Source organism: Notolabrus celidotus, chromosome 5 (genome assembly GCF_009762535.1).
Source record: "Notolabrus celidotus isolate fNotCel1 chromosome 5, fNotCel1.pri, whole genome shotgun sequence".
NCBI lineage: Eukaryota > Metazoa > Chordata > Actinopteri > Labriformes > Labridae > Notolabrus > Notolabrus celidotus.
In genome coordinates, this window is record NC_048276.1 from 17,085,838 (window position 1) to 17,112,376 (window position 26,539).

At 37.2% G+C, this 26,539-nt stretch overlaps 3 protein-coding genes across 5 annotated transcripts in view; 2 read left to right on the forward strand and 1 right to left on the reverse strand.

Annotated features, from left to right (window-relative positions):
- Positions 1-4,745, forward strand: part of kcnip1b (Kv channel interacting protein 1 b) — a 31,464-nt gene extending 26,719 nt beyond the window's left edge. For 2 of the 3 annotated variants that reach the window (XM_034682919.1, XM_034682920.1), the window contains exons 3-8: positions 1,185-1,254; positions 1,345-1,415; positions 1,513-1,620; positions 1,713-1,817; positions 2,080-2,142; positions 3,207-4,745. In XM_034682919.1, the coding sequence (XP_034538810.1) occupies positions 1,185-1,254; positions 1,345-1,415; positions 1,513-1,620; positions 1,713-1,817; positions 2,080-2,142; positions 3,207-3,254 (465 nt within the window). In that variant the 3' untranslated portion in view covers positions 3,255-4,745. Of the gene's footprint in view, positions 1-1,184; positions 1,416-1,512; positions 1,621-1,712; positions 1,818-2,079; positions 2,143-3,206 lie in introns of all 3 variants that reach the window. The other variant, XM_034682918.1, reaches the window with a different exon arrangement.
- Positions 4,746-6,531: 1,786 nt separating this feature from the next.
- Positions 6,532-16,953, forward strand: npm1a (nucleophosmin 1a). Its single transcript, XM_034683251.1, has 11 exons — positions 6,532-6,809; positions 8,972-9,051; positions 11,051-11,170; positions 11,260-11,353; positions 11,643-11,758; positions 11,852-11,907; positions 14,275-14,329; positions 14,415-14,492; positions 14,698-14,808; positions 14,923-14,997; positions 15,858-16,953. Exons 1-11 carry the CDS (start codon positions 6,761-6,763, stop codon positions 15,906-15,908), a joined length of 885 nt encoding a protein of 294 aa, XP_034539142.1. The 5' UTR covers positions 6,532-6,760; the 3' UTR covers positions 15,909-16,953.
- Positions 16,954-21,659: 4,706 nt separating this feature from the next.
- On the reverse strand, positions 21,660-25,952 carry cldn7b (claudin 7b). Its single transcript, XM_034684023.1, has 4 exons — positions 25,470-25,952; positions 23,055-23,219; positions 22,878-22,962; positions 21,660-22,610 (listed from the first exon to the last, which is right to left on the reverse strand). The coding sequence occupies exons 1-4, from the start codon at positions 25,690-25,692 to the stop codon at positions 22,457-22,459; spliced, it is 627 nt and encodes a 208-aa protein (XP_034539914.1). The 5' UTR covers positions 25,693-25,952; the 3' UTR covers positions 21,660-22,456.
- Between the last annotated feature and the right edge of the window lie 587 nt (positions 25,953-26,539).

A 26,539-nucleotide genomic window follows, 5' to 3' on the forward strand; every position in this document is an offset into this window, starting at 1 on the left:
GAATGCTAGCTTACATGATACTGAAAGAGAGGATGGGGAATAATATACGGATTACATTTATAAAGCTGTCAAGTCTTAATGAAGTCTTCCATTTGCGTCATCAGGTGCATTAAAAGTCTCTGCATTGGCTTAAAGTATCTTTTAGAATAGATTTTAAGATTATTTTATTGGTTTTTAAATCTCTTAATGGTCTTGGTCCTTCTTATTTATCATATTTGCTTTTATCATATGAGCCAGTGAGAGCCCTCAGGTCTTCAGGTAGTGGACTTTTAATTGTACCAAAAGTAAGAACTAAGACCCCAGTGAGGCAGCTTTTAATCATCACGGCCCACGCCTGTGGAACACCCTACCTGAAGATCTGAGGGCTGCACAGAGCATCAACATTTTTAAAAGCAAACTCAAGACCGAGTTTGTCTTGCTTTTAACTTCATTCTTAACAGTTTTATTTATTTATTTATCATCTAGTTCAAATTATAGTCACTTTTATTCTACTTTATTTATTTTTTCATTAAAGCATCTTATTTTACTTTTGTGGTTTAATATTTTAGTGTTCATTATCTTAGAAATGTACTTTATTTTATCTATTTGTTGATTTTAAGTATAGCATCTTATTTTCTTTTAATTGTTTAATATTTTAGTGTTTTATTATCTTAGTAATTTAATTTATTTATTAATTATATGTATAGCATCTTATTTTCTTTTAATGGTTTAATATTTTAGTGTTTTAGTATCTTAGTAATTTAATTTATTTATTAATTATATGTATAGCATCTTATTTTCTTTTAATGGTTTAATATTTTAGTGTTTTAGTATCTTAGAAATGTATTTTATTTTGGTGATTTGAATTTCCTGTGTTGAGTTTTAACATCTTATTTTACCTCCAGTGTTTCCTCATTAAGATATCATGAGAGCGTTTCCTCAGTTCGTTCAGCAATTTATTTTTTATTTGTATTAATTTAATTTATTTTATTGTTTTTATTATTATTGTTGCATACATTGTGTTCTTTACCTTAGGATTGTGGGTGGGTTTTAGAGTCGGGGCTGGGTTGGGATTAGGATGGGGGGGTCTTTTTATTTTTTTTTCGTACAGCACTTTGTGTTACAATATTGTTGTATGAAAAGCGCTTTATAAATAAAGTCTGATTGATTGATTGATTAACTGTAACACATTTTCTTCTTTACAGGAATGTCCAAGTGGTATAGTAAATGAGGAGACATTTAAACACATTTACGCACAGTTCTTCCCTCATGGAGGTAAAGTGGAATATATTTGCATCTCTGTCATTTCTCTGTTAAGCTTTGAGAGAACAGTAAATCTTACACAGTCATGTTTTTGTGTTACAGACGCAAGCATGTACGCACATTATCTTTTCAACGCCTTTGACACCACAAACAATGGCTCCATTAAGTTTAAGGTAAAAACCGCCTCTGTGGTTGCATTTCTTGCTTTATTTTGTTACTTCCATGTGCTATGTCGCTTTCAGAATCTGACTGCTTTTTGTTCTCTGTCAGGACTTTGTAGTGGGTTTGTCTACACTGCTGCGAGGAACACTGAGAGAGAAGCTGGAGTGGACGTTTCACCTCTATGACATTAACAGAGATGGCTACATAAACAGAGAGGTAAGACTCCACTGCTGTCACAGTGCATACAGTGTAATGTGTATCATCCATTTTGTGTATCACACCTTTGTGGGATTCTTCTCTTCTTTCAGGAAATGACTGAGATCGTGAGGGCTATTTATGACATGATGGGAAAATACACCTACCCTGCATTAAAGGGAAACGTCCCACAGCAGCATGTGGACGCCTTTTTTCAGGTAAAATTTAAAAAGTAAAAAAAAGATGTCATATATTGCACGTTTTCAAATAAACCTATAAAGTTAAAGATCACTGTCAATCTCAGTTTCTTCTATCCAACTTTAAAGTCAGAGCGTTAGCCTTTTTTTAAGTATGGTTTTTCCTCTTTATTGTACACTATAGTGTGAAAAAAAATCAGTTTCTGCACTTTATTTTTTCGCAATATGAACTCCCATACAATGTGTTTCCACAAATGAGCTTCCTATACATTGACATTTGCAGAAAATGGATAAAAACAAAGATGGAGTGGTGACCTTGGAGGAGTTTGTCGTAGCCTGCCAGGAGGTAAGTTTATATCATAGTAATAAAATGCATATAAAATTGCATTAGAGCATTAGTTTCTAAATTACAGATGCTGGGGTGGATGGAATATAAAGTAATTACTTTACTTTCAGTAACTTTAAGATTGTTTACTGGGAAAATTCAAGCATGGAGTTTATTCTAAACTTGTGGTACACAACATGTAAATAACTTATTTCAAGGACAAAGGCTCAATTACAAGCCTTCCATCTATCAGCTTCAATGTAGATCTCAAAGTAAAATGGAAATGTTTTAAAACTTAGTACTAAGACATTTGACCATAGACTAGCTTGTTAAATTTAGCTATATTCATGGGGAAAATGATATACAATATAAGAACATCAGTTGAACTACTAACTTATTCAAACAAGTATGCAATTGAAAATGACACTGCATATCTATAAGCAAAACATGCATGTAGATTTACATTATTTTGAAAGTAGTGCACATAAAAACTAAATATTGCTTTCTTTATTGTGTTTTCTAAATGAGGCAATACACAAATGTGATATCATTCATTAGGTTTGGATAGAGAAACACTATCATACAGTAAGAAATCATACCATACCATACCATACCAGACCAGACCAGACCAGACCATACCAGACAAGACCATACCATACCATACCATACCATACCATACCATACCATACCATACCATACCATACCACACCATACATACCACACCATACCACTCCATACATACCACACAATACCATACCATACAATATTATGCACTATAATGTCCCCTTGGGAAATTAGTCTTGGACTCAATGCTGCACACGTTAAGAAGAGGATAATAGTTTGAAGATCATAAGTCCTTCATCTAAAGAAATCAAAAAATCAATATGTCTTCCAAAGATTTATAACACTTGACATTGATGTCCTTTTTGATATTCAAAGAAAAGTGCTGTCACATTTGAAAACTGGTGTCTTGATGCAGCTGTGCAGCAGTACTGACTGTACTGACATTACTCCACACATGGTTACTGTAAACTGCCAATTAATTGCATCATTCTGCCCTGATTACTTGTCTCTTCTCTCTGCAGGATGAAACCATGATGAGATCCATGCAGCTGTTTGAAAACGTGATGTAGGGCAGAAGATGGTGATGAAGATGAAGACAGAAAAAATGAGAGGGCTTGGTGTGAGTGTGTGAGTGCATGTGTGGATGCAAATGTGCAATACCTCCAGATTTCTTCCTCTTCTCCTTCTGTGGTCTGGATACAACCCACAATGACTCGAAGAAAGACTGTACCAAACTGGACTGCTTTTAGCCTTCCTGTGGAGATTTTCCACTCCAAAACAAAACAAAGTGACTGATGTGACAGACATTGCTCTCGGTTTCTGTCCTGAGGATTCACATGTCAGAGTAAAAGATGCTCCTTCTGTACATTACCAGGCTGCTCCCTCCAACCAGCGATGAGCTATTGTTCAACCAGCAAGACCTTTTTTCTTTTACCAAGAGATATTCTTTTTGGTCAAAAAAAAATGCATGCTTTTGCAACATACTTTTGATTTAGCTCCAAACATTCTTTGAATGAATAATGGGAATTTGGCCATATTTATGTTGCATCTACTGGTTGTCAGATGTGACATATTTCAAATGTCATGCGTTGCTTTCACTGTTGCAGTGACCCCAGTGCTTTTGTGTTGACCTGGCTGTCGCTTGCCTGCTGAGTGTGTCTGAAGCTTATTGTCAAGAGTCTGTGTAAAGCTTACAGGGTCAAACAGATTGGAAAAAGTACAGTCCATGGGTCTTATTTGGTATATGTGTAAGTGTGTTCCTGTCTTTCTGGTCTTTCTGTCTATGTTGAAACTTAGGATTTTAGTGAAAAGGAAGAAGAGATCAAATGTTTCTTTCATTATTTTCACTGGCTGCTTTGCTTCTTGTGGTCAAATGATTGTGTTGTCAAAAATCGAAAAGAAAAAGAAAAATGTGCGTAAAGTTTTGGTTATATGATGAAGTGCCCGCCAAATTAAGATGGGGAAAAGGATTGTAATAATTAAAGTAATACTTTTTTTGCACAGATGATCAAGGTGTCAATGGCAACAGTGGTGATATTATATTTGTAATGTACAATGTTACTGATCCTGTGCAGAAACTGGTCAGATGATTATTGTTAAAGCCATTGTTACTAAATCCTGATATTTAAACGCTTGGATAATCTTGCAGGGAAATACCGCTGTGTTTCAGCATTGGAATGTGATATTCTAATGACACTGAGGACAGCTCCATCATGTATTAGTGAGCATTTGGTACTGCCTCCTCCATCCAATCCAAGTCTATGATGTCACGCTGACATACAGCTAAAGACAGAACAAGGTGACTAAAGCGAATGCCTGCAGCTAGCTCTCTATGAGTCAGGGTGTGTTTGAAAGCACCACCATAATATAAAACTCAGTGGCTGTAGTAGATTAAGCACTAAAATATTCATCATTGTTCCTTTTGCTGTGAGTGGAGCAGCTTTTTCGCTATAAAGTACATCAGCGTGACATCACAGCCTCCGGTCTTAGTTTGGAACAGCGGATCTCACTAACTGGAGTTTTATTTAAAGCCATAAGAATAAAATCTACTTTACAGTTTACTTTGCATTTGTTCTTTCTTGAATGCTACACCAGAGGTGAATCTTTGGCTCTGTGCATTAACGCTGTAGATGCATCAGTAAATAAATATAGAATTAAAAGTCCTGTGAGGAGTTTTTTAACTCGTATGAAACAAACTGAAATAATCAGTGATGCCTCTCTGCAACAAGATTCACAGTTTATATTATTATTTTAGTCCCCGTAACTGCTCTGAGGGAACTAAATGACTGACACACAGCATGCTGAAGAAAAAGCCCTGTTTTTTACTGCGCCCAAAGTAAACATTCAAAGTGAGTAATACATTTAACTGTGAAAAGAAAGAAGAATGAGGAAGAATGAAGAAAGCAGGAGGAGAATTGCTTTTTTGTCAGAAAACATGACTGACACATGTACAGGACAAGATCAGCAAGTACATCAGATGTATTACTTTGTCCACAGGGAGTGCCAAATTTGCCATGAAGAAAAATTCCTAGCCTGAGCTTTAAAAATAGTTTGAAAGAGAAAAATATATAAATCAGTATAAATATAATGAATGCAGACACTTCCTATGAGAAAGACCTACTGAGCAGTCTCGACCATACAAGGAGGCAGAGGCAGGAGATTGCAAAAACACACTAGGTGGGAATTTATTTTCAGCGCGCAATTCATGCCAACAAAAAAACACCAAGTACTATGCCACATGCACAGGACAGACCCAACACTAAGAGACACTATAAAGAACACACTTGGGTGCTACAAAGTAGAGGGGTGCTACACGTATAGATCCTTTAAAATCACCCTAGACACCAAAACACATATCAACATCTTCCCACATTGTATATATGCCCTAGCTCCCTTAAAGGTGCAGTTGGTAGGCATGGGGTTAAAAACTATACTTTTTGTGCTGGGTTTGGAAAAAAAGTCATAATACCCATCGGTACTCATCAGTAATTGAAGTAGTTTGAGATTATGGCGAAATCTCCGTGTTTTCCAAAGCCTTTATATCAAGCAATGTTGTTATTCACCTCGTTCCCGTTATCATGGACCAATCAGAGCTACTCGTCTACCCTCTGTCCTGATTGGTCGAGTGGCGGCCCCTACGACATCGTCCTGATTGGCTGGGAAGCCGGCACTACTTCATCATAGAATGTGCACGAGAAGTAGGCAAAAACTGGTGAGGGTGACAGTGTTTACATTTCAAAATCTCTGATGTTAATATCACGACTAACAGCAGCTTTACACATGTAAACAATTTAAAAGGACACATAACCTATAATTTCATTTATAAATTTGAAACACTTTCATCAGTCATGATGACACCAACCTATTTTCAAGGCAGGATACATTTGTTTTGGTTTTTTTTCACAAAGAAAATGGTTTCAGTTCAAGTTGGGGGGGTATATGGGCTGGCAAGACAATTTAAGAGGAACAGCTGAAAAAAGAGTAAAAGAGAAACTACTAAAAGAAATCAAAAAATAAAACAATTAAAATCAGTAAAACAAATAAAACAATGATTGAATAAAAGAAAACCATGAATAAAAGTACATTAAAATAAATGTAACATCGTGGATAACACAATATTACAGGAATGCCTTTCGATAAAAATATGTTTTCAGCTTTAAAAGAAGATACTGATGCAGCTATTCTTAGATCTTTTTATTGATTATCCAAATTATATGCAAATAATGTCTGAGCAGTCAAAATGACTGCTATGGTCATTCTAGTAGTTGCAGAATTCTCGTAGACTGAGTGTTTATAACCCGCTTTACTTGTTTATTGTGTTTTAAAATTGCTATTGTTGTACAACAGATGAAAAAAAGTATAGCATCAGTATAGCAGGCGGAACCAGGGCGGAACAGAGACATAGTTTGAGGTGACACGGTAGGTGGCGCTGGTAGTCTTGACTCCGCCCTGAGGACCAGAGAAGAAGACAGCAGATAGGCGCTGAGTAGCACGTTAGTTGGGGGCTAGTAGTTGAAGCTGGTCTGTCTTCCATTTCAGTCAAGCAGCCTGTTGTCAGCGTTTTAATATTTGCAAAATGAACGGGATGGACGAGGAACCAATGGCCCCACAGACCTTCCTTTACGGTGAGATAATGTCGGCATGACTTTGTGTCTTTGAAGTTGTTGAACGTCACATTTTGTGTCCTCATTGAGACTGCTGATATCAGAGAAAACAGTGAAGTTAGCCGCTAACTGAGCTGAATCTGTCCTATAATAAGGGTTAATTTCACAGTTTTCATATCGTTTAACTTCGGGGGTGACATTGGGTAGTATTCTAACATTGTATCAGGAGGTTGAATGAGTTTACGAGAACAGCGTGGTTCAAATCGACCGAGTTAGTTAGCCTACACGTGTTAGAGCATCAACATGGCGGCGCCCATATTTAAGCAACAATGTTGATATTTAAGCATTTAAGGCCAATTCTTACCATGGGAGGTTAACATTACGTCTTAGTTTCTCGTATATTTCATTTTAATTATTGAACTAATTAGAGCATATAACTGGCTTGTGAGGTTTTAGTTGTCAGGGAGACACGTGACAAACACATGCGGCACCATGCTGCCTTAAAAGACCCCCATACTTCTCCTATATTGAGGTTTATAAGATGCTTTTCCCCCATTATCCCAATAAACACTTTGTGTTTTTTGTTTTATACATTGGATGACCTAGCTTGAACTGAATTAGCTGTCAGTCACTTTACACATTGTAACATAGAGGTTCACTGGCCCTTCACCTGGTTTAACCTCTTGTCTCATTGAGAGATGGGAACTCATGTTATGTGTGTCACATATTTATTAAGCAGAAAGGAAACTCCGTGACGGTAACATACTGTGAATTGTAGTAGACTTTGTATCCCCCCTTTTTTAATGTGGGTGATATTTTACTAGATTTTTATCACGTATATATAGGGGTTTAAAGGGGTGGACAATTTCCATGGGAAGTTGAAGTGAATTCAATCAATCAAGCTTTATTTATATAACACCTTTCAGACAAATCAAATGCAACCCAAAGTGCTTTACAGCAATTGAAAAACAAGAAAGAAGCAGAAATAAAGCAATGGCAAGACATATTAGGGGGAAACAATAATGATAATAATACAATTTAAAATAAAATAGAGACTAATGCACACTAACAATAAAATATGTGTAATTAAAATAAGTTAAAGCAATAAAATTAAGAATACAAATAGTTAAAATAGATTTAAAAAGGGTAAGGATAAGAATTGAAAATAAAACTAAGTAATAAATAAACTAGGAATTGAGGGTAATTTATTGGAAATGTGGGATTTCCAAGTATAAATATTTGTTTTGTTATAAGCAGACATCCATCCAAAATAATACAATTAAAACAGATTTATGTAGAACTTCTACACTATCAAGTGTTAAATATTTTATTGAACAATCAATTTCTTTCATTGAATAACAAAAAACATGAATTTTGAGTTAAATATTACTCATCCCCCCAACCCAACCCATTCAAAAATTAACAAAAATGCTATACCAACAGAGTCCCATTCAAAATGTTAAATGAAAAGAGCCCCTCTCCCTCCAAAAAAAGTCCCATTCTACATGTGAATAAGAAAGCATCTTCCCTCAAACTTCTCAAGCCTAGCCTCTGTATTTTTGCTAAACCCTTTCAGGCAACGGGCTCTTCCTAAGTTCCCAATTAAGAGCCAACCTTCAATTTAGTAAATTCCCGTTTATTCCCAGTTATTCCCATGGAAAGTTTCCAACTTTGGAAATTCCCGGAATTTTGCAACGATACATATATCTGACCCAATGAAATGTGTCACCGTTTTACATTGAGGATGTGTTTGGACTTGATGAAAAGTTTAAATGGCATGTTGTGGGTCCAACACGTAGTAAAGGTTTTTTGTACTAAAATGTAATTAGAAGCCATGTTCATAAATACTACGTAGGACAGTAACATAGAAAATCTGACATTCTTGTAACACACAGTAAGTGAATCGTTGAAATATGCCACATAATTGTTATTGATATTTATATAAAGTTATGTCCCATTATGAAGAGGATTCCCATAGCAAAGGCCATGTGGGCATTATCATACCAGTAGTTTGTGTATGGCTCCCTCTTGTGTGCATGTAAAATATTGCAACACATTGCCTTCAAAACAACTAACCTGTAAAAAGCTTAAATCCCAGTAATTATTTGCTTACACCTTTTAAGCTGTTGCTGTTGGGTTACTTTGCTTAAAAAGTTAACTTATTATTAAAATCTTTTCATCAGGGTGTGTCCTGGAAGCTGGAAAGGAGGTCGTGTTCAACCCTGAGGACGATGACTTTGAGCATCAGCTTGATCTGAGGATGGTGAGTAACCTGAAATCTGAGGTGTTCAGAGATGCTTTAAAACACGGAAACTAATGAAAGCATGTCAGCTTTTTTCGCTGAACATATTCTTCCTCCTGGCGTCACCTTTGCTAGCACCAAAATATGAATCAGTCAAATAAATTAGTAATATTTGTTATTATTGTAGGCCTGAAATAATGTGGGATAACTGTGCTCAGCTGTGTTAAATAAACTACTCGACATTGGCGGTTTTCTGAGACATCCCTTGTCAGGTTACTAATGGCTTAATGAATGAAAAGTGTTCTTTATTAGCAGCTAAAGTTATATGCTTCTCCTCTCAGCATTTGGAAAATATGGTCACTTGTGTGCTACAAGAGGACAGATTATATGGGGGCCAACATTTAAAAAAAAATAATTTTTTTTTTAGTTTTTTTTTTACAAGAATGAAACACAAAGACAAAAAAAAACATAAAAATTGACTATGACAACATCAGATAAAATAAGTAAATATGTAAATAAATAAATACAACAAAACGAAAAAATTATATTAATAAATAAAAAAAAATTAATGAAAGAGGTTGGCAGGAAACCGTGGGCATTTACATTTAAGTTTTCATTTACATTTGTTTTTATTTACATATTAAAGGCTATTAACATACATTCTTCACACAGTTATGTTGCTTCCCCCAGTCTTTTAGTTCATGAAGCTGTCCCATTGTTCTTTAATCATATCGTATCTGGAGCTTTCTTTCCCCAAAGATGTTTCTGTTTTTTAACAAACTGTTCCTTTTGGGCTATAAGTGAGTCTTGCGCTTAACATAACCTGTTTTTTTTCCATGTTCTCTGAGATGAAAGAGCTCATAAAGAAAGATTGACTATAAACTTTAAAATCCCGAATGGTGTTAAACAAATAGAAAAAGAGGAATAAGGAAGTAGTTTGTTTGATTTGGCTGGCTGAAAAGAAATAACAGGAATGCGGTCACAAGCATAACACACCTGCCTTACAGGCTTTGACATTTAAAAAGAAAAAGGCACAGGATACATGTTATCATGGTAACCAAATGACACACATAGTCCATGGTTACGTGATGTTTTTTAATTCTGAATAAATTATTCAGAATTAAATAGTTTGGAATTAAAGTATTCTCCTTTGCATTTACATGGAAATAGTAATTCCGAATTGAGGTTTATATGTTTAATCGTCTTTATTCAATTCTGTTTATGGTCTGAGGGTTAGGAAGGGTTCTGATTGGACAGGGGCAGGCGTGACGTATTTACAAAGAAAACAGACTCCAGTTCCTGCTTCCTTTTATTTTCGGTTACAACATGGAAGACCACACTAAGTACAATTTTCGCTTTGATTCTGATTATAGTTTTGAATAAGCAGCTCGACACACACTTCACTTTAGTCAGCTGAGGAGTATGATAAATAGTCTCGGCTCGAGTCCAACGCTCGCTTCTGGTGGCCATCCTGGAATATGTGCCCGCCAGCGCGGAATATGTGAGTCATCGCGACAGGACAAAAGAACAAGCATGCGAACAAGCAGAACGACCGGAATTAATTTAAAGTGGAATTAAAGTATACGTGAACAAGGAATTATTCAATTTCGGATTTCAAATCAGAATAAACCACCCACTTACTTTGGTTTCAAGTTTAATTCAGACTGGTCATTTTCATTCAGAATTAGGTGTTTACAAGGTAATTTTTAATCTTTTTAAAGAGGATTTAATTTTATTCTGAATTAAAGAGGAATTAAAAGTCCCATGTAAATTTAGCCATAGTGGTTGTTAGAGGTGCTTGTACAGATTGGTGTCTGTACAGTTAAGGAATGAGCAGATGGATTTAATAGTAGTGTCTATCACAGAATCCTGTCATCAATCTGCTTCATTTTCACACTTCCATGGAAACTCAAACAGTTGGACTCATTAGTTTCTTTGAGCAGAACCACACGGTGCCTGTGTGAAAACATCTCTTCAGTTGATGTGGAATTAAAGTCCAATGTGTTCTCGCCCTCTCCAGGCCTGTGTGGACCCAAGCACAAAAGACGAACTTCACACGGTGGAGGTGGAAGGACAAGACACAGAGGGGCAGAAGATCAAAGCGGTGCTGGTTTCACTGAAGCCCTCCACCCTGCCAAGTGTAAGAAAAGAAGAGTTCTGTGAAATAATGCTGTGTAGAGGGATCCTGTAGAGAACAGTATGGGTGGTAATGTGTGTGTTTTGTTGCAGGTGTGTCTCGGCGGTTTCACAATTACACCCCCGGCAATTTTCCGTCTCAGGGCAGGTTCTGGTCCAGTCCACCTCAGCGGACAGCACCTCATCAGTGAGTATCTCTTACCACACTGTGCAAACTGTTTAGTAGTAACAGGGGTCATGTATAGTGAGCAGGTGGTTGCAGTGGATTGGAACCCCTACAGGGTGAGCAGGACCCCTGAGTCAAAGCATCAGTGTGCTGTCAAGAAATAACAAGCCGTTGCTTTGGAGTGTTGACCAATCAGAATCAAGTATTTAACACTGGGGGATAAGAATGCTGGATAAATTCTCAGTGTCCGATGCCGATCACATGTCAAATTCAGAGTTTTAAATCAATTTTTACTTCTTTTCTCTTCAAGTGATGGAAGCTGATCAGTGTTTTGATGAAGAGGAAGAAGAGGAGGAAGAAGAGGAGGAGGAAGACGTTAAGAATTCAAAGAAAAGACCTGCCACCTCCCCTGCCCTCAAGTCCCTGGTTTGTTTCCCTTTTCACTCCCTCCCCCTCAGATTAGCTCAAATTCAATGACTTCAATTTTCCATCTAACTTTGACATTCGACGTTTGTGCAGAAAAAAATGAAAATGGAAATGGAGGAGGATGATGACGATGAGGACACGGATGATGAGTGAGTACAAGGCTGCACACAGATTGTCACATTCTGATAACCTGCTCATACATCGTTGGGTCAGTCGCTTTAACAAATCACATCGATCAAAAATAATTACTTGAATCAATTTGACTTTCCTACCACACACCTAATACTCCTCATTACTATGTTAGTAACCTCTCACTCACTTCCCTAAATGATAATCCATACCTCTTCATTGTAAAAAATCCTGCAGACTGTGTTGTGTTTGTACCACATGGTCTGCAGTACTTCTCTCATATGTATGGAAAGCCTGAAGGGATTTTTAAGGCTAATAACGGGACAGGAAACAATGTGTGTTTTTGGTCTTTCACTTGGACTTTGGACAGGCACAGCATCCCTGTGTGCTCACTTGGCTGTGCTGTTTCTTATTTTGATGGCAGCTGGCATCATTGCAGAGCAGAGGTGTTAATTATTAACTGAAAACAGACTGAAGGAATTTTAGCCAGTTTAAGCTGTATTACTGTCGGGCAGTTAGAAATAATCAAAAAGGTGACTTCTCACTTTTACCCTTCTTAGCTGTCTGAGCAGGGACTCCATCATGAAGAGAGAGAGACAGAGTCACAGACACAGACAGACAGAGAGAGAGACAGAGACAGAGAGAGAGACCTGCTTGTACATTTGATAATCAGTTTGCAGGGTTTTGGCATTTCATTAATGATTGAATGGATGTTTTTGGTTTACCTGTTTGTATTTCTTGTTGAAAAGCAGATCTCCTAATTAGGGATGTAAATTATAAGTATTTCCAAACATTGATCTTTGGAAATCTTAACTATCAATAAAATAATATTTTTTCTTATGTCAAAAACGATGCCAAATATGTTGTTTTCCCCCTAAATCATATTTTCCAAAGCAACGAAATGCATAAAACTGAAGGTATTGAATAGGGTAACATGTTTCACACGCTGAATATCAACGATCAGGCTCATAAAAATAATCTCTGCAGACATAGTCCTATAAAGTGAAAGCTCATACTACTAATTGTGGTTTTAATGCAACAAGAGAACTGAACTGAAAAATAATTCAGACTCACAATGTCCAGTTTTCTGTCTACTTGTTCTTATGGAGAAAATGAGTGTGTACCATAGACTGTAAATAAAATGGAAAGCGTTGCTCCGCCTCTTCCCATTGTACGGTTCTGAAGCCAAAAAATCCCTCTCCTGGGCGCAGCCATTGTGCAGCCAGAGCCTGTGAAGCCACTGTAATAAGCTCAGCCCTACAGCGTAACGTCGCTGTGTGTCCTTTGAAGTTTCCCTCTACGGCGGCTATGAATCAAAGGCAACCCGGAAGTCAAACCCCGTTTTTTAAACTCTAATAACTAACGAAAAGGAAACTTTTCAGGAAACAGAGGCCTTGAACACAAAACAGTCAAATACTAACTACATATCACCACAGCATACGGATATGAGAAACATTTGTACGACGGGTATTAATTTTTAAAGTTTGACTGCTCCCCCATTCAAATGAATGGGGGAGATGGATTTTTTGACCTATACTGCAGCCAGCCACCAGGGGGCAGTCACACTGCTGAAAGCCTCACCACCAGCCACCGGAACCTCTCCCTTGGTGTGTACACGCTCGGGTGTCAGCCGGGAGTGCAACCGGGTCATAATCAGTCCAGCGGCAGAAAAGCCCAGACGGTTCTGATGTTGCTGCTCTGCAAACATAGTGTACTAGCAATTCCCACCAGTCTGTTGGTTTTGTATCCAAAGGTGGGGAAATGTCCTGTTTTAAAGATGTCAACTATCATGTCCGTGTCATTGTTGGTAGCAGTTGCGTATTGATCCTCTTTAAAAGCGCACGTGGAGACCTGGCGCACAGCTGCCAGCTGAGCGTCTCTGCTGTGCGTTACACCTTTTAACCAGCTGATTCATACATAATCTATGTTGCATAATTTTTATCAAAGCTAAATCACTTGACACTTCACAAATGAGCATTTAACACTGATGTATGTTAACGTGTGATACAAATAATGACAGAACTTTGGGGAAAAACTCACCTTTTGATAAACGGTTTTTGGATTTAAAAGATTCTCTTTCCATCTTATCAATCAATCTTTATATGTTCAGTGCACAACAATTATACCTCAAGACACTTTTACAAACATAGACCGTACTCTATGTTGAATTATTAACAAAGACCCAACATCAAGACAGGGTAAGACAGTCTTATCTCATCTTAATCCACCAAGAGCATTGTACCTCACAGTATTTAGCTAGTTACAGCTGCGAGGAAAAACGTCCTTTTAACAGGCAGAAACCTCGAGCTGAACCAGACTCATGTTAGACTGCCATCTGCCTCTACCAATCTTACTTTTGTTTGATTTTTATGCTTTTTATTTTCTAGGGATGATGAAGATGATGAGGATGATGAAGATGAGGAGGAACCGTCACCTGCGAAGGTAGGCGTCTGCTCAAACTGTTTCAGCAGATCCACCTGAATAGACTTTCAGTCCTGTGTCACTGACTGCAGCACTTATATTACAGGCAAAGACAACACCGTCCAAAAAGAAACCTGCTCAGAATGGAAAGAGCCCCAAACCAGGCCCTACACCCAAAAAGCAGGTAAAGAATGACCATTGACTGCACCGTTTCATTTTATGTCACTGCATAGCATGGTGACCCTCTATTGAAACACTGATGAATGTACATGTCAGTTTATTCATATGTTTAAAACTCAGAAATGACAATAAATCTTGTGTGTTTATCAGCTTGCACCAACAAGAAATGGTCTCCCTCTAACAGTATCTGAAATTATTGTTGTTTCAAGGAAAAGACCCCTAAAGGCAAGGGTGCTAAGTCACCTAAAACCCCTCCAACACCCAAAGCCCCCCTGACAATTCCTGAGATGAAAGCCAAGTTGATGGAAACAGTGAAGAAGGTTGGTGTCACACAATTTTTTGCTGTTTTCAACATCCTTTTACCATCGATTTATATATGATGCCATGAAAATCAACAATTTTGATGATTTAACGCAGTCCTTTATGTTTTTCAGGGGGTGACATTACCTAAAGTCCAGATCAAGTTTGAGAACTTTGTGAAGAATAGTTACCACGTTGCTGAGCCCAAGGTACAGTACTCACTAAACCCTTCTTCCAATATTCATCACACATATTTCAAAAAGACATTACAACCAAGAAAAGTTAAATTATTTCCATTTGTTCATAACACAGCAATTTTAAAGATATTAAGATTACCAAAGCCCGCCTCTTTACCTCACACTGGCTTGACAGCAGTTAGGTTGACTTCAGCATATCCAATATGGCTCCTGTCGACGATCTGCTTCAAAACAGTGCCTCAGAAACAGATGGATGATGTCACGGATACTGCATCCATTATTTAATTATACAGTCTATGGTTACAACTGATTCCAGAATTTGTTGCTTATTAAACTTTTGACATACAACCTGTGAGATCCAAAGAGGCGGTAAACACATAGCAGAAGTAAATAGACAGAATTTAATGTTCAGGTGTGGAGCAGGGTAAAACATATGTAATTACTTACTGTTCTAAGTATACAAAACATTTTATTTAATATAGCACCTTTCATAGAATATAATCACAAAGTGCTTCACAGGAAAAATATTCAAATTAAAATGAAATCATAAAACAGTAAAAGAAGCAGACAATAGCATAATTAGAACATTAGTCTGTACAAGGTGAGCCGAAGGCCGGTTTAAATAAATGTGTCTAAGAGTTTTTTAAAAGTGACAATAGAGACAGTTGAGAGAATATTTACAGGAAGAGTGTTCGACAAAGTTGGTTCCACCACTTCAAACGCACGTCACCTTTTGTCCTTAGACAAGCTCAAGGGACAACCAGCAAGCCCTGGTCAGAAGACCTGAGTGACCTCCAGTGACCTTTCTAATGCCCTTTCTCCTGTGCATCACTCTTGTGCCGCCATGTTAACAGTGTTTTGTTTTTCTTTAGGACATCGCTGAGCTCTGGAAGTGGAGGCAGGAGGTGAAGGAAGCTAAATAATATTCTTTGTAATTTTATTATCTCCTTTTTATGACTCGTCTGTACCCATAACACCTTCCCAGCCCTCCTGACGCTACACCCTGTGCCTCACACTCATCTAAGTTTAATCCAGCTCCCCCTGTCCCATGTATGATAAGACCGGATAGGTGGTGATGTTTGAGTAGACGGTACTCAGTGGTGTGCCGTCTTTCCTCCTCCATCACCTTCTCATATTGGCAGATAAATAACTTGGTTTGTTGAATAAACTTACAAATTTGCATCTTTGTAAATGTGTAAATAAAACTCTCGCTAAGATTATTGGCACCCAAGTATGGAGGATATCTTTGTTTTTTTATATAAATTTAAAGTAACGTTTGATTTGGTGTCAGACAGGAACAACATTCAAACCATTCTATATTCTTGGTACTCACAAGTAAGAAGCTGAAGAAATTTTAACCTCAAATCCATTTTCCAGATCAAGTAGCGATCCCATTTTTTGGTGGTGAATTGGGGTAGAACTTTGATAACCATATTAAAAAGTTGCACTTTCTGAAATGTTGTGAATGTTGATGCTATTGTGAGATTTCTGTTTTAGAGTTCCCACCACAACAATCTGTCATCTTGGGTTTAGTTTTGGCAGCATTCAAATTTCTTGTTAATTTTTGGTTCACCGTCCACTGCAAATGTATTTTCTTCTAAAGCAGCCTATGCATTTATGCAGTCAGTGGCAGTAGTGGAGAAATGATCTGTAATGTATTTCCAATTTTTAGGACTACTTAGTCAGTAGTCTTAATGTTGTGTACTTGTACTGTGATGACTGAATGCAGGAGGGAATTTTGCTTTATCCTTCCAAACCAGAGTTTTAAGGTGTTTTTACAGTCAAAATGTCCCACTGTTCTACAATTCAACAAACCACAAATTCTGTACTTGTTCAGCAAGTTAAAGGAATATTAAAGATATAAATGATTCATGAGGACCGAAAACAATCATTCCATGTTCTCATGAAACAAGAATTCAATTGTAAGACTCTGAGAATGGTGAAATAAAATTAAATGAATTAACGTTGTTCCATTTCCCCTCCCTGAGATTAATTCATATTGCACATTTTAAGATCAATGCAGATACTACTTGTGCAACAACTGGCTTTTCAATAAAAATTGAAGATCATAAAATGCCTTGTGTTTCTATGTGTATATATATATATATATATATGCAGTGTTGTAATCGGTTACCTTTTACACTCACGAACACATTTTTAAAATTTGTCATAAGCCTACCATATGGTGATCAGCCTTTACGTTCACTACCTGGCTAATACTGTGAGGGTTTCCTAATCCTAGGGTCACCACAGCACGCTTTGACTTCTGAAGGTGTGCTGTGGTATCTACTACAGGTTTCACCCCAAATCCTAAGCTATGATTGGCTATTTGCCTCTTAAGAGGTGGGACTTGGCTAAATCAACAAATTTGGCTCTGTATTAAGCTGACAGGCCAGGAGTAGTTTTATTTATTTTAAATGGTGCACTTTCAGCACCTTTTGTCATTTAAAAGTAGGCTGTGTCCAATACACAAGTGTGGCCATGAACCTAAATACAGGGAGAGATTTTTTATTGCGTTATGGTATTTCACCCAGGAGATGGCGCCAGAAGAGGAAACTTTTGCTGCACAAAAGCATGCTGGATACATAGCCACCTTTAAACATGTCTCCCTCATTAGATCACAATAATACATTTAAAGAAAGCGGGGGCATACTTTTTAGATAAACCTTGTAGAGTGCTGGTTTCATTGAAAATACTTCTCAATTCAAAACAAGTGTTTAGCTGAGGTGGATGGTGTGAGTCTAGTCAAATTGTTCAGGGGCAGTGGTGTCTATACCTCTGAACTAACTATCGCTACCACTATTGAGCTCGGCTATCAAAATGGTATGGAAGCATATATGTACCAAAATGAAAATGAAAAAGCACATTTGAAAATTCAATTGCCTATATAGAAATGCTTTTTAATTTTCTAAATATGCGCACATTATTTGACTCATAAATAAAATTAATATTCCATAATCCTACTTGCATTTTAATTTGCATCTTCAACAATGCTAATTAAGTTACACAATTAAAATGAAAAAGAAAATTACATTTGCTTTTTAATTTAAAAAAAAATGCCCCTCCTAAATTAGTATCATAATTCAAATTAAAAAGAAAATTCGAAAATTAAAATGCAATCTCAGAAATGCTTTTTAGTTTTCAGAATGAATACGCATTTTTTTTACTCAGAAATAAAATGAAAAAGCAATCCTTCCTTTTTCATTTTAACTTTAATTTTCAAGCTTGCACATTTTGTAACACAATTGAAATGAAAACAGAAAGGACATTGCTTTTTTGGTTTTCAAATCTGCCCCGCTAAATCTGTAACAAAATTCAAACCAACTCGAAAATGAAATCGCAATGTGCACGGTGCAGAAAAGTGATGTCAGACTTCCCCACTGAGAATGCCTAAAAAACAAACTGTATTAAATACCTATGCAACCTATACTCTGGATTTCACGGTAAATGAAGTCTATCTTTTTTAGAGCCTTCAGCCTACATCTTATTTTTTAGCCCTGTAGTATTAAACTAACAAAAATAAATATGTTGCCACTCAGGTGTGTTTCTTTTCCAGTCAAAGCTTGACACACAGGAATATAACAACTGCATTTAATACTTTTAATTAGTGTGTGTGTGCACTGACGTCCACAGATCTGTCATGGTTGTCCAGTACATCACACAGATACTTGGTTGGAGTCAGATCTGGTCAATTTGGAGGCCAAGTCAACACCTAGAACATGTTGTCCAGGTGACCTACTTCCATTGCTACCAAGCACAATGCATTGTGTGATCTGACACCTTTATTTCAGAACCAGCATTAACTTTAAGTAATTGAAGCTCCAGCAGCTCTCTTGTATTGGATCAGACCTCAAGGAGAAGCCAATTTGACAGATGACATGCTGTTTGTTGGCTAAAGGCTATACAGTGTAAAAAATTGTAAAAGCTGTCAATTACGTCCTCAAATTTCTTAAACCACTGAGAATTTACAGTTAATAATTTTATATCTTGCTGATTATTTTCCATTTTCAATCAAATGTATTTTTGAAACATGAGGAGATGCATCCAAATATTTATATAAGATCTCAACTTGTGTTTCAGAATAGTACACAGTGTTGAGACTGATAAATCATCAGATAAATATGTTTGTGCTGTAACAAGCAGAAAACAGGCCAACAAACTAGCAAATGTTTATTTTGTTTGGTTGTTTTTTTGCATTCAGTGAATCTTAAGAAACTGTATTGTCATGCAGCATGATGTTCAGAGATAAAGAGAGAGCTGGATGTAGAGTTATATTTTGGAAACTTTATAACAGTAAGATTGATTTGATCTCATATCGGAGCCTTTTGCATTTTGTTTCGTTGTTATTTCATGGAGGGGGAGAAAAATGTTCATATTGCAGTCATGATTTCTGACTTAGGCTTGTAGGTTGTGGATATAATATACATTTTTATTAATCTTGTAGTATGAGCATGAGGCCACAAGTTACCTGTATATGACTGCTTGTTGGTTGAGGTGATGACACTTTACGGACAGGGCTCAGGGACATGTCAGTAAAGCCATCATTCAGTTCCTCCTTACCTGTAACGGTCCATTAAACAACCACTTAAACAGACTGAGTGCATTATGTTCTGTCAGCGTGATGAAGGGTGGTGGACAGTGATCATTTATCATCATTCGGTGATTCAGTACCACAGAAATGTGCTGTGGTGTTGAATTCTGAGTTTACTGTGAAAAATGATAAGATTAAGGAGGCTACCAGAGAATCGTATGTTTAGAGGCAGATGTTTCTAAAGATAAGGTTTTTATTTAATTCAGGCAAAGATGAGGGAAGGAGTCCTCCCATTCCTGGGAAAGAATATTTCACAAGAGCCCTCAATGCTGAATATTTTTAAAAAACATTTAACTTTTACACTGCAAAAACTCAAAATCTTACCAAGTGAAATTGTCTCCTTTTTAGTCAAAATGTCTTATCCCACTTGATTTAAGATAAATTTACTTAACAAGTAACATTTGATCAAGATAGAAGGACTTGTTTTAAGACATATTAAATATCTTGTTAAGTCAAACAATCTTGAAAGGATCTTGTTTTGAGTTGTAATTAAGAAGAAACAAGGTTTATTTTACATTTCATACATTTTTCAAGCTGAGATCTTATTTGTAGAAGATTGGGGGGGGGGTTGGAGGGGCATTTTTTCCTGTGCATTAAAACATAAACAATGGATACACCGGCACAGTTATCAATATTTTCAATGGATGTAATTTCCACTTTAGAGCCACTTTCACATTAACTCAATCTAAACTCATGAGCCTGTGGTTGTGTAGTGTTAAAAATGAAAACAGTTGTCTTGATTGGTTATATTGTGTGACTTCGCAGGACAGATTCAAATTGAGGTCAGACAGTTTGGCCATTTGAAAAAAAGAAAAATCATTATGGTTTTCAGATCCATCCTGAGGGGAGGAAAGAATAATGAAGGCAGAATGGGAACAGAGGAGAACTAGAGCAAGTCACTGCTGGAATTGATTAATCACAAAAATCACAGCTTGAAGGCATTTAATGACAAAGTGAGGGGTGAGGAGACAAAGTATAGAAAGAGAGAGGAGACAGGGTGAAGTTAGATTAAAGAGCTCTACCGTGTTGATAAGTGACTTCAAAGATTTTATCACAGTGTGAACATTTCGAAATGGGTCCAAAAAGCAAGAAGGAAATACAAATCCCACTGAAACTTAAAAATATAACATACCATTTCCATTCACTAGTACAAGGGTTCCCCCTGGGAGGTTGCCAGACACAAATGGGGGGTCGTGAGATGTCCTCAAGAATATTTTTTTTTTAAGTGATCTAAAAATAATACATTTTACCCATTATAGTAAAAAATATCGACAAATTAGTGGCAAAACTTGAAATAAAACCTTAAAAATAGAAAATGTAATGAGTTTTCTGCCTTTCTTTTTGCCAGACGACTCCTAAATTTAGGGTTAGTGAACAGTTAATTATCAAAAGCATCAGTAGCAGTAGGTTGATTTATAAAGGCACAGGAAACACAGCCACATGCTCATATAGGTAGGCTCATTTTCTGCAGACCAGCTAAATGAAGCCACATTAAACCACTTTGAGGGACAGTGGGGTTCACGAGTCTTTGGCACCAATATTTTGGGGGTCGCAGGCTGAAAAGTTTGGGAACCCCTGCACTAGTACATTCACTAATATAGTGTTCATTACAACTCAAAGCAGTTACCCTCATATACCACAAGGTGGCAATACAACCAAAGAGGCTTTAATCTGTGAGCCATTATGTAGTCAGCATCCTGGAGGAAGATGGCCTCTAGCCAAAGTGTGGCCCTGATCATTTCTAATTTCTGCTTTGGTAGAGAAATAATCTGCAACCTGACTCTGTCATGTTTACTCACAAGCATTTCTAGATGCCAGCATACAGCAGGCGTGAGCTACATGTGAATGGATTCAAAAATCCATAAATGTTAGCTGTAAATGTGTTTGACCTAATGCAATTTTTTGAACTTGTCCTTCACAGCTCAGGCTCATTCTTCTGTCCTTATTTAAAACACAGGATATATGAAGAGCTGCAAATATGTTCAATAATCAAACATTTGTCTCTGTGTTTCATGCAGCATTTTGAGCTGCATTTATCTGTAATGCACCTTGAGCAAAGACACATTTTAATAAAACCAAAACATTTTAATTTTCCACTTTTTATTTTATATACACAACACAAACATTGACACACAACAATTAAAAAGTTTTTTAAAAAACTGAGAATTTGATGAGAGTGGCAACATCTATTTTTACTTTAGAAAAAACAGGATCAATAAGCCAAGCACATTCACACATTATTACAGAAACTCATCTGGCATGCTGTATTGTACCTTTAAAAAAATATTGGCAATCCCATGTTAAAAAAAAAACAACTCACTGTGATCAATTCATGGATGGTTTCACTTTGGTACTTGATTAAAGCATTGTCCACAGTGGTACTGCATGATTTGTAACATTCATATAAATAAGGCACAATTGTGTGGAAATGATGGTCGCAAACTTCTTCTGTGGTTTCCAAAAATACTACATGCCCACATAGTATTGAATGGTAAACCAGCTGTGCAAGGGCAAATCTGATTTCTACCCAGTGCGTTAAACCCAATGTCCAAACCACACTGTACACTCCTAATGCACTTTACATTGTATCAAGTAGAATAATCTTGTAGGTATTTTCCCTTAACTTAGTGCTTTACAGGTGTCAACTAAGAGGTTTACCAACAGGCCAATAGGCTTTTAAAGGAGGTAAACCGCCATTATTAAAAGCTTGAATGTGTTCAAATAATATTACAGTAACATCACAGGGTAGCCCTGAAGTAACTAAGATACAAAATAAAAACAGAAACTGTACTGATCACCTCCTGGGATACATCTTTTCATTCAGAGTTGGACTAAAGGTATGATTGTCAAAGTGTTCCTTCAAAGTGAGTCCTGTCTTGTTCAAACGTACTCCTTGCTGCTGCTGGGGGGTCTGGAGATGGGGTACTTGGGTGTAGACTTTTCTCTTGGGCACGATGCTGCCAGCATGCCTCCTCCAACTACAGCCAGGAAAGCTCCAGCCCAGGCGATGAAGATGGCTGCACCAAACTCGTACCTTTAGAGTAGACAAAGTGCAGTGAGTCAAAGGGCTATGGGTGATACAAGTAGAGTTTGCACTTGAATAAAACAAATAGAAGTTCATGAGCAGTAGAGGAGTGGCTGGACATATGCAAATGTGTGGCTATAGAAAAGGGAGGATTTATCTAAAGCTGGTAACTGATACAAATAATATGTGTGGTGACATAGCTAAAGAAAATGTTCAGCTCACTGTTCTTCATCATAATATATGTTGACTTTGCAGGCTGTATTCACTTGTACTTACTTGGTATTGACTGGGGTGAAAGGGTTGTAGAAGGCTTGGATGATGTCATGCGCATACCAAGAGCAGGCAACGATTGCACACAGAGCTGTGGGTAAGGAAAGAAAAAAACATCACTTTAACTGTCACACATTACAGCTGAGATGGAGAGAAGGAACTGGAAATAAAATGGCTTCTTACATCCAATCAGGATGATAATTCCACCAGTCATGGCAATCTTGGACTTGCGGCTTTTGTCCTCTCCTCCACAGTTGGTGCACTTCATTCCCATGCAGGCTACACCCAGGCCAGCTATCACTACGATGATACTAATGATCATGAGAGCACGGGTTGCTTGGAGGGCACCTGGGGAAGAGGACAGGAGAGGGTTAGCAGTTGATAAAGAGGTTTAAAAAAGGTGTGTCAAGGCCTTCAGGCTTCACCGAACTACAACAAAGAGGAAGCATTTATTGGAGTTTGAAATTCATGTCTGCTGTGATTTCTGCTGATAACTTGTCTTTTATTTCTTGAATGTGTTCAGAGGCCACCATTTTGGAAAACACACACACTGCCTTGCTACAACAGAGTGGCTTCTGTCTCCCGTGTCTCACTGCTGCTCCCTATAACAACGCTCCACAGAAACTGGCTCGAACCGGAAGCCTGAAGGGACTCTGAAAGCGGGGGCGGGGGAGTGAGTGTGAGTGTGAGTAGTTCGCATGCATGCAACTCAGAAACAGGTCTGACCAGGTTTCAGGTTTCATTATGGAGGAAGACACTCCCAATTCCAGGTACTCACAGTCTGCTATTCAGCAGGTGGACATTTCTGAGCTTTTAAAAGTTATACCCACAGAGACGCGGGTCACGTCTAGAATGTGAAGAATGTCCGATATAGCTGTTGCGCTTTCGCAGTTTCGGTGACAATTTTCACAAATTTCAGGTGTGTGTTTGCTGATCCCTTTACGGGTATTCTGGAATAATGAGACTTGTTTGTGCACAGGCTCCATATCTGATGATGGCTATAATCAAACAACGCTTATCAAAGTTGGATGGTGTTAATGTTTGAAGAGGAGACAAGATTCATCGTGCCGCAGAGGTTTTATCACATACTTTGCTAAGTCAACATTGTAAAAAGAACAACAACAATAAAACAATATAATCCTTCAGATTTATTTATTTATTTATTTTTTTTTAAAAAGGACTAGTTCAGAGGTAATTTCTCATTCTTCATTCTGAGTGAATGGTAGTGAATATACTGAGTGGAGATAAACATAGAGGGAGGGGCCTGGATACAAATCTCCCTCAGTGACAGTGTGGCGGTTTAAGCCTGAGGGCATTCTGTCAACCAGTTCAATAAAACAACCCTTATGCTACCACTGACCTATTTAGCCACTGTTTTTAGATAGCAGAGTCATAAAGATATGAAGATGAGCATTTAATAGGTAATGCGGCTTGTTGCTTAGATCTGATATTTTGATTTCCAATAACTTTATACATTTAATTAATTAATTTGCCTGAAGTACACGCACTGCCACATACCATCATCGTGACGCTGGGCCCTTGCAATTATTTAGCCTGGTTAGTGTTCCAGTGTTTGGAAACATTTAATATTATTTTCCAAAGTTTGATTCATATACATGTCAAGGTCCCTTTGTTGGAAAAACAGCAAAAAAAAAAAAAAGTGTCAATTTGAAGGCCTACAGAGCAAAGACAAAGCAGCTGTTTACAGGGCCAGGCCCTTCCTCCTGTTGACTAAACAGTGCCTCATACAGGTGTTGTTTTACCTGTAACTACCCATGCTGTGTAATGCAAGTTCTTCAGCATGGGGGGGGTTTCGACACATACTGGACTTCCTGATCTAGATCAATGGTTACAGGGTCAATCATTGCCCCGAATGTAACACAAAATGACCACAAATGGAAAGTTAAGAGAGTTTCTGCACTGAGACGTGAAGCTCTTCAGCACAGGTGAGGCCTCAAAGTGTGGTTCAAGTAAAATGAGAGCTCTCTGTGTGAATAAAAGGGGAGTTAATAAGTGACTGAACCGGTTTGTCCGAGCTGAGGAATCTGCTAACAGTGGAGAGATGAAGCAGACAGTTCAGAAGTTATAGTAAAAGAAAATGGCGGAAAAGAAAATGTTTCTTGCTCCTATTTCAACAGGTGCATGTATGTTTAGTAGTACACCATTTAAGGTAGGCCTACAGGTATTTAAGTAGGAACATACATGTAACCTCTACGGTTGTCTGTCTATTGCTTTGTTTGTCTGATTATTTCTGCATTTGTATTTTGTTTCTATCTTGCTTGTTTTTAATGTTTTGTGCCTGTGAAGCACTTTGTAACCGAGCATTTAAAAGTGCTATATCACTAAATTTTTACTTACTTACTTAGAGTAAATTAAGTTTTAAAGAACTTTGTTTCTCAATAAGATAAGCTCAGTTTGATGAATTACAAGTAGTTATATTTCCATATTTTAAAGAGCCTATAGAGAAAACAATGAGAGTCAAATTTGACAGTTTTTCAGGACTTTACCAAACAGCACCTCTAATGTTTTAGATAAATAGATAGATAAAAAAAGAGATGATCTTTTGATGTTCAACCTACTTTAATGTGCGTTACTTACTGTTGAGCTGCAGGATTGAGTCGTACACTTTGCACTGGATCTGGCCCGTGCTCTGGAAGGCACAGGACATCCACAGTCCTTCATACATGGCTATAGCTGTGATGATGTTGTCCCCGACATAAGCAGACATCTTCCATTGCGGCAAAATTGTGCCAATTATCAATCCAATGACACCCAGCAGGGCCAGGGCGAACCCCAAAATCTGCAGACCCGAGTTGGCCATTTCTTCTTCCTTTAAAGACGGATCAACAATAGACGACGTCCACCTGCTGTGAAGGTACAAAATCCCCACTCCTCAAAAAAACACGGGGTTTATCTGAACTCGCTGTTACTGAGAAAGTTGTTATTCGTTTATGAGCTGCGTGTTTCTGTTGGCAGATTCCAAATAAAGTTCTCAAAAAACGATAATGTTTCAATTGAAGAAGTCTCTCAGTGATTGTCGACGCACCTGTTCCTCAGCCGCACCTAAATGTGAAGGGTACCGCGGGAGCGATCTTTTTTAGGCGGTTTCTGTTACAGGTGGGCGGGGACGCGCACGTAGTTTCGACTCATCAACGTAGCGGCCCACACCTGAAGTTTCATGATGTCAGTTTTCCTGTGAGCGACCCTACATGGATGGATGGATGGATGGATGGATGGATAGATAGATAGATAGATAGATAGATAGATAGATAGATAGATAGATAGATAGATAGATAGATAGATAGATAGATAGATAGATAGATAGTAATAACATTTTTATTATTATTATTATTATTATTATTATTATTATTATTATTATCCCTACTGTTATTGTATTATTATTATTATTATTATTATTATTATTATTATTATTATTATTATTATTATTATTATTATTATTATTATCAATAATAATAATAATAATTGTATTTATATTTGTATTGATTTTTTTCCGGTTGTGGGACGAATAAAGAATTATCTTATCTTATCTTCAATAGATAGATAGATAGATAGATAGATAGATAATAATAATAATAATAATAATAATAATAATAATAATAATAATAATAATAATAATAATAATAAAATAATAGTAATAATAACATTTT

Bases quoted from the DNA above. Each gene is read 5' to 3' on its own strand.
- cldn7b (XM_034684023.1), bottom strand. From the start codon at position 25,692: ATGGCCAACTCGGGTCTGCAGATTTTGGGGTTCGCCCTGGCCCTGCTG. The intron at 23,220-25,469 runs GTAAGTAACGCA...CCTCTTCCCCAG, and splicing joins CTCAATCCTGCAGCTCAACA to GTGCCCTCCAAGCAACCCGT. The intron at 22,963-23,054 runs GTAAGAAGCCAT...CCTTACCCACAG, and splicing joins AATTATCATCCTGATTGGAT to CTCTGTGTGCAATCGTTGCC.
- npm1a (XM_034683251.1), top strand. From the start codon at position 6,761: ATGAACGGGATGGACGAGGAACCAATGGCCCCACAGACCTTCCTTTAC. The intron at 11,759-11,851 runs GTTTGTTTCCCT...ACGTTTGTGCAG, and splicing joins CCCCTGCCCTCAAGTCCCTG to AAAAAAATGAAAATGGAAAT. The intron at 14,809-14,922 runs GTTGGTGTCACA...TATGTTTTTCAG, and splicing joins TGATGGAAACAGTGAAGAAG to GGGGTGACATTACCTAAAGT.